General features: G+C 41.6%; 1 protein-coding gene across 1 annotated transcript in view; it reads left to right on the top strand.

Annotated features, from left to right (window-relative positions):
• FAM135B (family with sequence similarity 135 member B) overlaps positions 1-12,297 on the top strand; it is a 237,297-nt gene extending 225,000 nt beyond the window's left edge. Inside the window, exons 16-19 of the mRNA XM_033202781.1 lie at positions 1,069-1,220; positions 3,343-3,453; positions 5,169-5,282; positions 9,625-12,297. Coding sequence (XP_033058672.1) covers positions 1,069-1,220; positions 3,343-3,453; positions 5,169-5,282; positions 9,625-9,830 — 583 coding nt within the window. The 3' untranslated portion in view covers positions 9,831-12,297. The remainder of the gene's footprint in view (positions 1-1,068; positions 1,221-3,342; positions 3,454-5,168; positions 5,283-9,624) is intronic.
• The last annotated feature ends 2,122 nt before the right edge of the window (positions 12,298-14,419 follow it).

Raw genomic sequence — 14,419 nt, 5'->3', positions numbered from 1 at the left:
CCTGTAGTCCCAGCTACTTGGGAGACTGAGGCAGGAGAATGGTGTGAATCCGGGAGGTGGAGCTTGCGGTGAGCCGTGATTGCGCCACTGCACTCCAGCCTTGGCAACAGAGTGAGACTGCATCTCAAAAAAAAAAAAAAAAAAGAAAAGAAAAGAAAAAGCAGAATGAGTTGCCCGCCCCAAAGAGAGGGTTCCAATCAGCACTGCTTTTATTCTTACACTGTACCAACTGTTTCAGTGATGACAGTGCTAGTAAGCAGCTTGCATTTTTCATGCATTTGAATATGTAGATGTAGTGCTAATCCCTTGATATGCATTATCCCATTTAGTCTTCAGATATAAAATATTACTTCTTTATTCCACAAATGAAGCCTATAGAGGTTAGACTAAAAAAAAAAAAAAGAATAAAAGAAAAGCTAGGTAAGGCAGCTTCATAGGCTGACACTGACTTCTTTTCTTGGCTGGTTGTATGCTCATCATGAGTAGAGGTAGGGAGGTATAGCCTCTCATATAATAGACTCTCAATAAATAAGTATTTAACTTGAGAGTAATGATGCATTGAACACGTGGGCCTGTGAGTAGGAGTATGGCTGGAGCAGAGCCTGCAGGAGGGGGTCTAACAGCATGGGCTGTAAGCAGGTGGTTCAGTACATACACAGCAGGTGAAGGAGAGGATGAATGGCCTGCCAAGCAGGATGAGGACTTGGGACCTGATCCTATGAATGACCAGGAGATTTCAATGTTCAGAGGTGCATTTCAGGAAGGACCTTCCCTTCCCGCATGTGGAATAAAGGCAGGCTGCTCTAACAGCAAGAAGCTGGCTGAAATGCCCACACTTCTCCCCTGACTGGGCACAGAGCTCCTATTCACAAAGACCCCATCTCAGGCTTCTCATGGTCAGGGTTTGGAAACCTGATGAGGATGAGTTGGCAGTCCCCAGGCTCTTTGCCAGTGCCCCTACATTCAGTGGGAGGTGGAGGACGCTGGCCCCTGAGGCTTCCAGCACTGCGCTCTTGGGCACCAGCGTTCACCGTCACACTCACGGGTACCCTTTCCGTCTCTCCACAGCTTCATTGGCCATTCTCTTGGCAATATCATCATCCGATCGGTCCTCACACGGCCCCGGTTCCGGTATTACCTCAACAAACTCCACACGTTCCTGTCACTCTCTGGGCCTCACCTGGGAACCCTGTACAACAACAGCACCCTGGTTAGTACAGGTAAGACTCTTCTAGGATTTGTCATTCCTCAGAATTAATCTGGGGCCTCTGGGACCTGAAACTGGGGACAGGAGTTCTTCCAGATGAAACCCTGTGACTGTGGAGTCTTTTCCAAGCATGGCATGGAGGGAGGAGTCCTGGCCTTAGAGGTGCGGCCTTTGTGTCTGGGGGCTGAGTGAGGTGACACTAGGTGTTTTCCAGGATCCTTTCTGCCTTCAAATTTCTGTGAATAAAAGGCAGTGTCCCTGGAGTCCTGGTTGGAAAAGATTGACAAGGCACGGCGTTGTGATGAAGAGAACAGGGACTCTGAATCAGGCCACCTGCATGACAAACCTGTGGTTAAGTCCTGACCAGGACACTTGAGGAAGACTCTGGCCTGGACTTTTAATCTCTGTGCTCCTCAGTCTCCCTGTCTGTAAAATGGAGATTATGTGTGTGTGTATCTGTGTTTGTGTGTGTGTATGCATACATATATGTATGTGTACAAGCATGTATACGATATATGTATGTATACATATATGTGTTATGTAGGTGCATATGTGCGTGTGTGTATCATAGAATTGTTGAAGAATTTCTGTGTTGAATTACTCAGGGGAAGGAAATGAGGTTAACTCACATCTATGAGAGGTCGAATATATCAGCAAGAGCCAGACAAAGAAGGACCTCGAATGACTCGCGAAGATGTTAGACTTACCCTGTAGACCTTGTAGATACTACTCACGAGATTTTAGCTGAGGAGGTGACATGGTTTGGTGTATGGAAGCCCAAGGAGGGCACTGAGTTTTACATGTAATAACAAATCATTTATTAAATCATGTTCTTAACAAATATCTCAGTAGTCCCTGATTGTTCAAACCCATGATGTGGCATTAGGGTCACCCCTGAGAAGCTTCGTTGTCCCTGTAATCCTCTAGGCCTCTGCCACTGTCCCCTGTCCTCTCCCAACACTCACATTGTTTCCTCATGACCTGGTCAGTTTAGTTCGTTTGCTTTTAAGTTATTTTAGGGCATACTTGTGAACATGAGTTATCCGACACATTGGCACATAACAAATGGAAGTCCTTTCCTCTGCACTCTGTCTTTCCTCCCAAACCAAGGAAGCCATTCTTTGAACAGAAACAAATTTGTTAAACTACATTTCCTACCTCCTGCCCACAGTTATAAAGTAATCTTGCAACATTTTAAAATATTTTTTAAAAAGACAGACTTTACTAATAATTTCTCCAATCTATCATATCCAGAGTAATTTTATATATTTCATTCTATGTATCTTTGCACACACACATTGACATAGCAGTTGGTGTAATATATGTACATACCATAGCTTGCTTATTTCCTTGTATTTCTATCAGATTAATTTGCTTGTTGTGGTTACATAATCCTTACACTCATCAATGTTAGTGTTTGCCTAAGCATAGCTAAACAGATGAGTTTTGTTTTTGTTTTGCTTTTTGAGAGGGAGTCTTGCTCTTGTCGCCCAGGCTAGAGTGCAATGGCACAATCTCGACTCACTGCAACCTCTGCCTCCCAGGTTCAAGTGATTCTTCTGGCTCAGCCTCCGGAGTAGCTGGGATTACAGGTGCCTGCCACCACACCTGGCTAATTTTTTAATAGAGATGGGGTTTCACCATTTTGGCCAGCCTGGTCTCGAACTCCTGACCTCAGGTGATCCACCCACCTTGGCCTCCCAAAGTGCTGAGATTACAGGCATGAGCCACCATGCCCGGCCAACAGATGACTTGTGAAGTGAGACATTTATTCTAGCTTTACAGCATCCTAAATGTATCTGTTAGGATCATTTTTATATTCTTTTGCATTGAAAATGATTACCCTAGGCTTGTTTTTCAGAAGGAGATTGACTGGATGGGAGAGTGTGGGTAGTTCCTTACTCCCAAGCCTGTGGCCCTATCATTTTTGCAGGATGGTTTAAGTCCTTGCCGCCCGTACATGAGAGGACAAATTTACCTCTAACTTCCCAATTATTTGCTAATATGCTTACTTCTCTCTTACTTTCAAGTTAACTAAAATTCGCAGTTTAACATTCATCTCACCAAAATTCCATCCCAGTTATTTTTTGTTTTGTTTTATGTTTTTGATTTTTGTTTTGTTTTTGTCTTCCTAGGCTTATGGCTCATGCAGAAACTGAAGAAATCTGGGTCTCTACTGCAGCTGACCTTCAGGGATAACGCTGATTTGCGCAAATGTTTCCTATACCAACTAAGCCAAAAAACAGGTCAGTGGTTTCCCCCATCGCTGCAGTTATGAGTTTGAGCTTGGAATTCAACTCTTGAGACACAAATGAGATATAATGCTACATTGATTCACTCACAAAAGGGCCTAGTCAGGAGGCCCAGCACTCAAAGCCTCTTCGGCTCATTGGGAGGCCAACAGCTACCAGGAACTCAGCTCCTCTTGCCCATTGCCCATATGGCATGTGAGAGATTGAGCCAAGGTGCGTGTAAGATCATTTCAATAACCAGAAGCTGTAGATTCCACTTTGTGCCAGTTTTTCAATGTTCTCACTGCGTAGGCCCAAGATCTGTGTGCCAGCTTCACCCAGGTGCAGGCCCATCTACACAAAAGGCAGATGCAACATTTTCCACTGGTGTTGACTGTGCAGTGGGAGACGGGGGTCACTGTCAGGCAGGCCTGCTATTATACCTGCACCCTCTCTCTGTCACATGGAAGTGCATAGAGGTGTTGAAGACTCTGCCTGCTACATGGGAATGACCACATTGGACAGCAGTAATGGTGGTCATTGCCGAGTGGTCCCCATGTCCAGTCGGGGAGTGGAGCAGCTGACTGATTGCCCTGCTCCAGTCAGTCCCACCATGCAAGCTGGCCTGGCCCAGGGTCTGTTCTTGGTCACAGTCTTCCACCATCCTGTAAACACTGACTCTGCTGATCCCTCTGTGCCTGTGAGTCTGGTGTAGCCACAGGCTGATCTGTGAGTCCGGCTGAGTTCCTCTCCTACTTTGTGCCTCTGTGTGTTGAGTTGAGCTCTTAAAGCTATCTTCTGTGGAGGAGGAGGAGGGAGGCAGGACTTGGCAGAAGAAGGTGGGACTGCAGCATGATCACCGTAGAGTCCATCGGGGTGTAGGAAGTGGCCCTGGGGAGCGATCCTGAAGGAAGGGGAGGGACTGGCCATTACACCTTTGTCCTCCTTGCCCGTGTATTGGCCAGCTATTGAAGTAGGCTGCCCCCAGTGTGTGATGTCTGATGAGGGGAACCACTTCAGTAAGGGACACATGGCTAAGAGCTGACAGCCACCCACCCAGCAGGATCTGAGGAATGAGAAGGATGGCCTCAGTCCAGACGGAGTGTCCGGGTGGTCTACAGTGCTCTGGAGGTTCACGATGGGCTTTGAGGCCTGGAGGGATACACTGTGATATTGAATTTGAAGGGTTCTTCTGTCTGCATTGTGGGGATAGATTGCAGGAAGGCAAGACTGGCTGCAGAGAGGTGAGTTCTGAGGCTGTTTTCCTAAAGCATGGTACGTGGTGAATTAGAGGAGGTGCTGGGGTTGAGGAGGAAGAACAAGATACTCAGACTGACGTCCTTATGAACTCCTTAATATTTCTATCCCCAAAAGATTTTTATGATCTCAGCCTTGTTGCTTATTTCTCTGTGTCCAGAGTAGCTTTCTGTGTGTCTCCTTAGCTTTCATGGCTGATGAGAACAGGCTTCATCTCCCCTCACAAATGCAAAGTCCCTGTGTAGTGACTTCTTTTTTCAAGCTCCCACAGGCCCCCATGATACCTCTGTGCCATCTACTGTGCCTTGTTAAACCTCAGGACAGAATGTCCTTGTGCAGTGATACAACTAGTGTGTGGTGTGTCATCATTTTTTCTCTTTCTGGGACAAGTCTGGAAATTTGTGCAAATTTCCAGAGGATGTTGAAGTTGAAACTACCTGGGTAAAAAGTACTCATCTGGCTAATTGTTACAGGGCTGCAGTATTTTAAAAATGTCGTGCTGGTTGCTTCTCCCCAAGACCGTTATGTGCCATTTCATTCAGCCAGGATCGAAATGTGTAAAACTGCCCTCAAAGACAGACACACAGGTAAGCTACATTTAATTTTTGCTCAGGGACTTTCAGATTTGAAAAGCAAAAGTAAATTTGTGAAATTGACTATGCCTATTGGGAACACCTGGGCTCTAGGTTTAGTGCTGCATTTATCTTAGCTTAGTGATAGGATAAACATAGCTCATCTTGATGTTATTGTGCCAGATCCTTCCTTTGTGTAATAAACAGTGGTATGTTTATTAGATTATGAAACTTTTGTTCAGTCCTATTGTGTGCCAGTCACTGAAATTGATGGCTGGGATGTATAATTCAATGAGACAGGCCCTGCCCTCAAGGGGCACATTGTCTAGTTGGAGCCTCGACAAGTAATAGCAATGATAGTAAAATGTGGTAAGTCAAAAAATAAAATAATGCCTAAGGCATTAAGGCAGCCCAGAAGTGGAACAGGGTGTAGGACAGAGTCAGACGAGGGTCCATGGAGATGACAATGAGTTAGGTTTTAAAGGATAGGTAGGAATTTTCCAGACAATCAAGATGGATGTGGGCTGGCATTCCTGGTTTCCTTTGGTTAATTTGTTTAATTCTTGTTTTTTTTTTTTTAAACATGTTTGTAGCTTTTAATTTTGAAATAATTTTATACTCAAAAAGTGTTGCAATAGCAGTGCAAAAAAATTCCTGTATACATTTCACCCTGATGCCCAATATTAGCATCTTACATAAGCATTGTACAATTATCAAAATCACAAAATTAATACTGATACAATATTATTATCTAATTTACAGACCTTATCCAAATTATGTCAGTGTCCACTAATGTCCCCTTTCTATTCTAGAATCCAATCTAATTTGTTTATTTCTATGTCAAGCGTATTGATCGTTTTTTAAGTAAATAGTATTTTTGTTGTATTTTAAGGTACTATCAAAAAATAGTGTACCAAAGGTGCAAAGATTTGGTGCTAACATATAATTGGGTCTATTCCAAATTTTCATTGGTATCTAGAAAATCCAACAGGAATTTTGATGAAAAAATATTTAAAAATTACTTTTAATACATAAAATAGCATTGTGTTTTATACCATCTGGTATATGTAATGAAAAGTAACACAGGGCATGTTCTAAAATGATTCTTTTTCTGATTAAAACATTATAGAATATTTGAAAAAGTCAAATTCATTTACATGATTTATGATCCTTTCTAACTCCACCTCTATCACTACCTACTTTCCATGTTCTTCTTCTAGTCTCTTCATCTGTGTTCATGATAAAAGTTATAATTTTGTGTCATGATTTGATTTAGACTAATATATTTATTTGTCCATGTTAATAAAATATCATAAATGCAAACACATTTTAATAATTATAGACTATATTTATACATATACCATAATTTAATCAATAACTTCTTAATTACTACACATATAGCTTGCTTCTGGAAGGCTTTCTTTTCAGTTATCATGTGATGAAAGACTTTGCATGTGTAAATTTTTAATACATCTATGGTATTTCATTAAAACAGATTTCTAGTAGTGGTATTATTAGAGGAAAATGTTAATGAGTTGCTACTCTTAAAGTTTTTTGCCAAATTCTCTTCTAAAATATTGATACCAGCAACACCTGTACTGTTAGAGTCTATTGGTGCCTGCCTATCTCACTCTACTGTCTCTCAGATTAAATATTAATTTGAAGATATTTGCTTATAATTTTTCAGCCTTAATTTTTAAATATTGATGCTTTTTTATGTATATTTTAATCAATTTTTAAATATTTTCTAATTACCCATGGGTCATCATTATATGCTAAGACCTGTGACAATAAATAAAGAGTCAATGATCTTGTTTTGAGTTCAGACTTGACTAAACTAAACAGCTGTTGTCAAGAGACAGCCAAACTCTTTCTTTGTGCAGGGATTTGCTAATTTTCCTTGCCTACTTTCTTATCTCCCTGACATAGAGAAGTATTTTTGTTGACATTTCAACCTTGGTAAAGGCTTAAGAACAGAGTTCAACAACTATGGTCCACAAGTCAAATTCAACCCCCCTCTCATTTTGTAAATAAAGTTTTATTGAAACATAGCCACACCCATCATTTACATATTGTATATGACTGCTTTCATGCTAGAATTCAGAATTATGTTGAGTAGTTACACTGCGTTTCCTGGAAAGCCCTAAATATTTACAGAGAAAGTCTGACAACTCCTGCTCTAGCATAGCAAATTGTATTTGTTACCTGCTGGGCACAGTTCACGCACTTTGCTTATCTTATTTAGTATTCACAATGGCCTTTAAGGAAAAGAGAGTGTATCTTCAAAGGATATTAATATATGACTTCAATTGATTAATGATCCTGTTAGTCATCTTAAGAAAAAATCACCCTCTCTTTTGTTAAATTTATACTTTCTGTTACATTTTTACATGGGCATCAAAGAAATGTGGCTTAACTGGTGAATTAAACAGATTGGAAGACTTGATATGAAGTTTAGTTCGTATGTGATTATCATTTTTTTTTCTGGAAGAAGTACCAATATTTTTATTTTTCAAAAATTCTGAAATAAAATACCTCTCAACCTGTCTGACTTCACGTAACCTTCCAATTTGTTCTCTACATTGTCATGTAGATAATTTGCTCCTGTCCCAAAAGTCCATCAATTTAAAAATAGTGCTGTATTTGAGAAAAAATATGAGTCTGCTATACATGTTAAAAAATATACCAATGATTGCTTCCAGGACTTATGAAACCAATCAAGGTCTCAGCAGAAAATGATCTGGTTGAGTAATCACTACATTTTGAGTGACTTTTTTCTTTAAATAAATGACCTTCTGACCTTTATTGCATATACAATTTAAACAAATTATGGTATTTGTGTAATAATAATATGCTTCTATTTCCATTTATTGGCAATATTTATTTTTCTTGTTATTACATAATATTCACATACATCATTTAAAAAGTGTTATTGCATAATGTTCATAAACATCATTTTAAAGGAGCGCAGAATTGTTTAGCCCACAAAGCATGGTTTACTTAACTATTCCTTTGATGCTGAATTTTGGCTGACTTGCATTTTCCCTCGGAAAGACTATTTCATGCATACAATTTCTGTGGCGTAACCTCACATCATATTATTGCCTATTGTGATGACCACTACTCTGAAACAGTAATGGGCTCTTGGGAATGGCCATACCCTTTGTTTTAACCGCAAATTCTTTTTAGCTGAATTGACATGGCTACAACCAAATCCCTAATTATTTCAATTTCATGTTTCAATTCCCTTTACCTCAAAGCTCCTACCAAGACCCTAAGAAGAGGGGAAAAGAAACACCTCCAAATACATACCCCCAGCAGAATGGGGAGTCCAGCTGTCCATCCCAGTCTGGGAAAGCAGACCTCTGAGTACTCTCCCCTGCTGATAACTGGAGGGAAAAGGAAAACGGTGTGAGTCCCTTCACGTGGCATGGGGAAGTATCCAGAGTGAGGCTGTGTACTGTTAAACTCAGGATAAACTCTCTTTCATCTTCCAAAGTGACTGCTCTGCTGGCTTTGTAAAACAGTCCCGGTTGTTTGGAATGGGTACCCAGAGGCTTATCTGACTTACAACTTCCAATTACTGTCTCCAAGTTAGCCAAAAGTAAAATATCCCAGCTGTCAGGGTCATTCCAGAAGGTGTCTGTCAATGCTATAAAAGTTGTCATCAACAGTTTTTCAGAAAAGAAGAACACAGGGCTAAGAGGGGTGAATCGTAGATCCCAGTGTGAGAATCTATCTAGTGTTCAGCAATTCAGTTGCACTGCATGGCTCCAAGATCCCTATGGCCTGATGCAAAATTGCATCTTTCAGGTGGAAAGAGTCAATTCAGACTAACAATTGTAAAACAAAACAAACCAACATAAAGAAAACTGCATTCTCCTTCTTTGGTATCAGAGGAGTCAGGTGAAATGCCACGTGGCTTGCATTATGCATGACAGCAGAAAATGTCTGCTTCTAACTCTCTATTGAGCTGTGTTTCCAACCCCCAACGTCCCCTGAAATAGGACTTGAAACTCTGAGGGTCCTCTCTACTGTATGCGTCCTTCTCTGCTCCCCTGCTGGGAGGCACAGCTATTATTGAGAAACACGAATACCGTTATCATAGCTTCTGGTGCATGGGTTCACAAAGATGCTGTTCGGAATCCCCTTCTGACTTCTGGCTATTGTAATCTGACTAGACAAAAAGAATTTTGATTTTATTTCATATTTATTTCACTGACATTAGGAGGAGGTTGGAAACTGCTATATAACAGGTCTGCCTGGAAACAGAATTTCAACACACATCTGGTGATGTTCTCTAGATTCCACTGCTAACTTCTGCACTAGCTTCATATGCTTCTTCCCCACTTTACAGGGCCAGTTTATGCAGAAATGATCAACAACCTCCTGGGCCCTCTGGTTGAAGCCAAGGACTGCACTTTAATCCGACACAACGTGTTCCACGCCCTGCCCAACACTGCCAACACCCTGATCGGCCGAGCTGCTCACATCGCTGTGCTGGATTCAGAACTCTTCCTGGAGAAGTTTTTCTTGGTGGCAGGACTCAACTACTTCAAGTAGTGGCTTTGAGGGAGCAGGTCTTTGGTAATGCTTAAGATTGGTGGAGAGCTTTAGCTGAGACCTGCTTTTACAGACCTCACCATTTCAGAATGAAACTCCAAGGGAACAGCGCTGGGGGATGGAGGCTGGGATGGAACCTGACATGAGAGGTGCTTTTGTTTTGGAGATTTGAGAAAGCTGAGCAAATAGACTACATGACAACAAACTTTGCTTGAATTTGTGTAGTTACCTGGAGTGTCATTCAAGATGTTTTCTAGGAAAAATATGAGAGAATAAACAGAAGACTTGGGAGTTGATGAGCTCCCCTTGCTAGCCACGAATGGCTCACTGAGCGATTACTCCAACTTAACTAGACTTGCCCAATATGTTACTAGCTTATAGCTTTATCATTTCTGATTAAGTGCACACAAGCATTTCAGAACTCAGGTTAATCTCTGTGCAGAAGTGGAACATATTTGTGTAAATAGAATCCTCAATAGATTCAAATGTGCCACTTGTTCAAGAAAATGTGATGCCCATATTCATTTTCTCTCTTCATGTTTTCTAAACAAGGGAGCAAGGAATGCGTTACAAATCCCAGTTTTATTTCATAACAGCAGTGAGCAGGGTGACTTAAGGTAATGAGGGATAAAGGTGACACTATTGGTAAATACAAGTTTTTTACAAAGAAACACGACTCTAGGAATATACTGAGCTATGAACAGTTGCTCCACCTACTTCCCCAGACTTCTTCTATGCAGAGCCCTGATCCACTAATGATTGTAGTGATTGCTTACATCTTTGTCTGTAGTAGGGCACATTGGGTGAGACTAACCTAGCAGAAGGAGGCACTGAAATGAATGCACACACATGTGAAGCTCCTGCTGATACACTTCCAAAGACATGCTATGTTAGCATCTGATGCAATTGCAAAAAATTAAAACCATTAACGTGGCCAGCTGCTTCTCTCCATGGAAGGAGAAACACATCTAAATGGAGGAGTGCTGGATTAAAACCTCAGGGGAGCTCTAAGAAGGGTGCTGGTTATCTTTCAATAGAAATGTCTTCTTGCCTTAGGAAAATAAAGGGCTAGGAAAGGTCACTGCATTGATAAAAACTAATAGACGACAGGGACAAAAGTGAGATCAGATGGGAGGAGACCAACCAGACTGAAGACTCAACATTAACTGTTATGAGTAAGTGACTCAAAGGGGAGTTTGCAAAATCACCAGGATGCTTAATGGTCAGGTCTTAAAGACTGAGTATGTTGTATGGGCTAAAGGAAATCTAAAGAATCATTTAGTTGTATGGAAGAGATGAATGAACCTGGACAGTAGGGATAAATAAGACAGGAGCCTCATCTTTTGGAGATCAAAACTCCTGCTTCTGCAAAAATCCCTCCTGAAGTGTGGAAACACATCTAGGAGCAGGGTTTTCAGCATCTGGACCATGACTCTAGGTCCCTGATGCCATGGTCACAAAACCAAGGAAATCTAAGCTCATCTGAGAATTTTGGATCCTCTTATATTAACAACGTGACTTTGAAAAATAAAAGCAGACCATGGGAATGAGTCCAGATGGGCAACTTTGCAGGAGTAGAGACATGTGGGATTCTGTTACAGAAAGAGAGAGTTGTTGAGGGAGAGTTGAATGTCTTGCAAAGGCAGAGTTCCACACAATGGCTTTAGGGTTTCTCAGTGGGTCCTTTCTAAATGCTTGTTATATCCTGGTCATAATGCATATGGGTTCACTGAGTCCTCTGGTCTCTTTCCACTGGGAATTTTTGTCTGAGCTCCCGAGTCAGAGCTGGGCATAGACTCTGGTTCCTCATGAGGAGTGCTGTATTTGCTCTGTAACCTGGGAGTCATTTGTTCCCTAGTCGTGCAGCACATGATGTTGTGTTTCCTGACCTAGGCAAGTGCCCATGCTCAGTACAGAACCATAAGTTGGTAGCAGCTTCTCCTTTCTGGCCAAATGATGGGCCCTGTCCCTCTGATGAGTGCATTTCATGTTGTGTTTCCAATTTTCATCAGCAATGTTCGTCATTCCCTGGTCCTTTGAAAGACTGTGTAGCCCACGGTTATGGAGCTGGGATGAATCTGATGATCATCATCTTCTCCAATAACCAGATGCCATTTTTAACTTCAATATGCTGTCTGGACATAGTGAGAACTAATGGCAATAAACGTCCAGCTGCATGGTGCACCTCTTTTTTATAGGGGTGCTCTGCTGTCTTTGTAAACCCTCTCTGGCCTCTGAACATCTATTATAATTGTGTAGAAAGTACATCTCTATATTGTAAATAAGAGTGTTGCGTGTTGCGTATCATGCCTCATTTGAAAAGGCTTTTTTATGTCTCTTTCTATTGAAATATAGATATCTAATATATAAATATATATACATAAAAATATATAAATATATATTATGTAAAACAGGGACATTCTATTATTGATTGTAAAAATTATAAACAAAATGCCTGCCAAGATAATGGTCTAGTATGTCTTCATTCTCTGCGTAATTTTTGTTTTTGTTTTTATGATTTGTTATTTCCCAAAATAAGTTAGAAATAAAAATCACCAATATTGAGATTAATTGGAATTTGTTGTTTATGAGCCAAATAAATCCAGGGAAGCAGATATGAACCCAAAGTCGTCTTGGAGCAAAACAAATACCCCAATGGCATTTTGAAAGCAGAGGGAGTGCTATGAACCTGAGAGAAGGTGAAGAGAGAAAAGTCCCCTGTTGGCATCTACAGTTCACAGGTGTTTACTGAGCAGCTTCCATCCATCTGTGCCAGATGGAGCACAGAGGTAAAATGCACAGTCCATGCTGACAAGGAACTCGAGGGAGATCCGGTCTTATCATTACAATGGGATATAACAAAAGCGCTAAGGAAGGCCGGGGCTGGTGCTCCTTAGTCTTAGGTATCCACTCCTTACTGCCTGGGGAAGGCCAGGAAGGAAGCGTTGAGAGTGAAACTTGAAAGGTGAGACTATTTACCTTGCAAACCCCGTCACCCCAATGTGAACTCTTCCATTATATCATTCATTCGTTCATCTGGCAAGTTTGTCTTGAGGACCTACTCTGTGCCAGGGATGCATTGGTAAAATTCAGTAGCTCACCGTCTAGCAAGGAACACAGCTGATCAAATGGGAAATCAAAGTGGGTGGCCCCACAGAAGGGGTATGATTCTGTGTGTGCTCAGAGCAGGGGCATCCACTTACAGCAGGGATGTGGGGTAGAGGTGGTCAGGAAAGGCCTTTGAGGGGGTCTGGTGTCTAAGCTGAGACCCGAAGGCTGAGTAGGAGCCGGCTCTGCGAAGGTGGATCTCTCCAACAGGGACAGAATGAGCAAAGGGCTTCAAGTGAGAGCAGAGGGCTGGGAACCTTTGGCCACTGCAAAGGTAGATGGAGAATATGTTTGAGCACAAAAGTAGCAAAATGGAGGCGTGAGAAATCAGCTGCCATGCGAGATTTTCTTCTTCGATCAGGAGGAAATTTCCACTGTTAACACTAGCAGGAAAATTCCCACTTGGCAATGAGAGCCCCTGGGAGACCAAGGCCTGCCCCTGCCATCATGTGTCGCTCCATGCTTCACCCTCTGCGAGAGATCTGATCCCTTCTGTCTTGGGAGAAGTCCAGCCACATCCTCCACCATCACTCGTTTCTGAAATTTTCCTTTGAGAAGCATAGTAGACACGTCTGCTGGGCTTCTCATGGAGAAAAACTGTAACAAATGGCATCATATAAACAGGCTAAGAACAGGGAACAGTCATTTGGTTAATTTTTTTTTTAAAGCATGGAAGCAATCAAATTAAATTCTTATATTGCTATTTAAGGTGACCACACAAGCTGCTCTTGGATCATAAACATTTTATAGAGTAAAGAAAGTTATTCCATTCTCATCTTACAGTTAAGCAGTCTGCAGCCCCCACAAGATTGGGGTCACTTAGTTGAAACTGTAGTCCTTCCTTCAGCCACAAATGTTTCCTAATAGCCTGGCACAAGCCAGGTGTTGGTCGTAAAGCTAAAATAAAATAATCATCCCATCCTGATGGAGGGTATACATGCAAGGGGAAAGTAGACAGAGAACAGAAAGTTATAGGCCCAGTGAATGTGGCCAAGGCCATGTCCAGAAGGAGTTTTGGGAGAAACCAATAGGGAGATCACCCATGTAGTACATGAATGGCAAAGAAAACACTATAAATAATAGCACATAACGCAAGTGTTTCCGTAAAGAAGAAAAATAGCCTTTAAAAGTGCTAGGAGGTGAACAAGTGTTCAGTTGGCTCTCACTGTGTAAGATGATGGCATCTCTCTCTACACACATGGCTACTGATTTGAAAGCTTGAATTCAGGTATTTGCAAGCTCCTGAATGTAACTGCCACTTTTTTTTTTTTTTTGGGCCGTGCCATTAGCTTTGGTTTCACAGCATATATTTCTGAGCATTAGAAATAACCAGGGCTACTAGGGACACTGGTGGGGTCCTATAAAAAACGGAAGTGTGATCTTGGCAAAGGACACATAGAACTATGATTACGCTTTCTGTTAATTTTCTTGCAAGACATCCATCCCAATATAGCATTATATGCTAGCATCGGGATCATTTG

This window comes from Trachypithecus francoisi, unplaced genomic scaffold, assembly GCF_009764315.1.
Source record: "Trachypithecus francoisi isolate TF-2019V2 unplaced genomic scaffold, Tfra_2.0 Lachesis_group7, whole genome shotgun sequence".
Classification (NCBI taxonomy): Eukaryota; Metazoa; Chordata; class Mammalia; order Primates; family Cercopithecidae; genus Trachypithecus; species Trachypithecus francoisi.
Note: the sequence above shows the minus strand (reverse complement) of the source record. Positions and strands in the feature narration are given on the sequence as shown.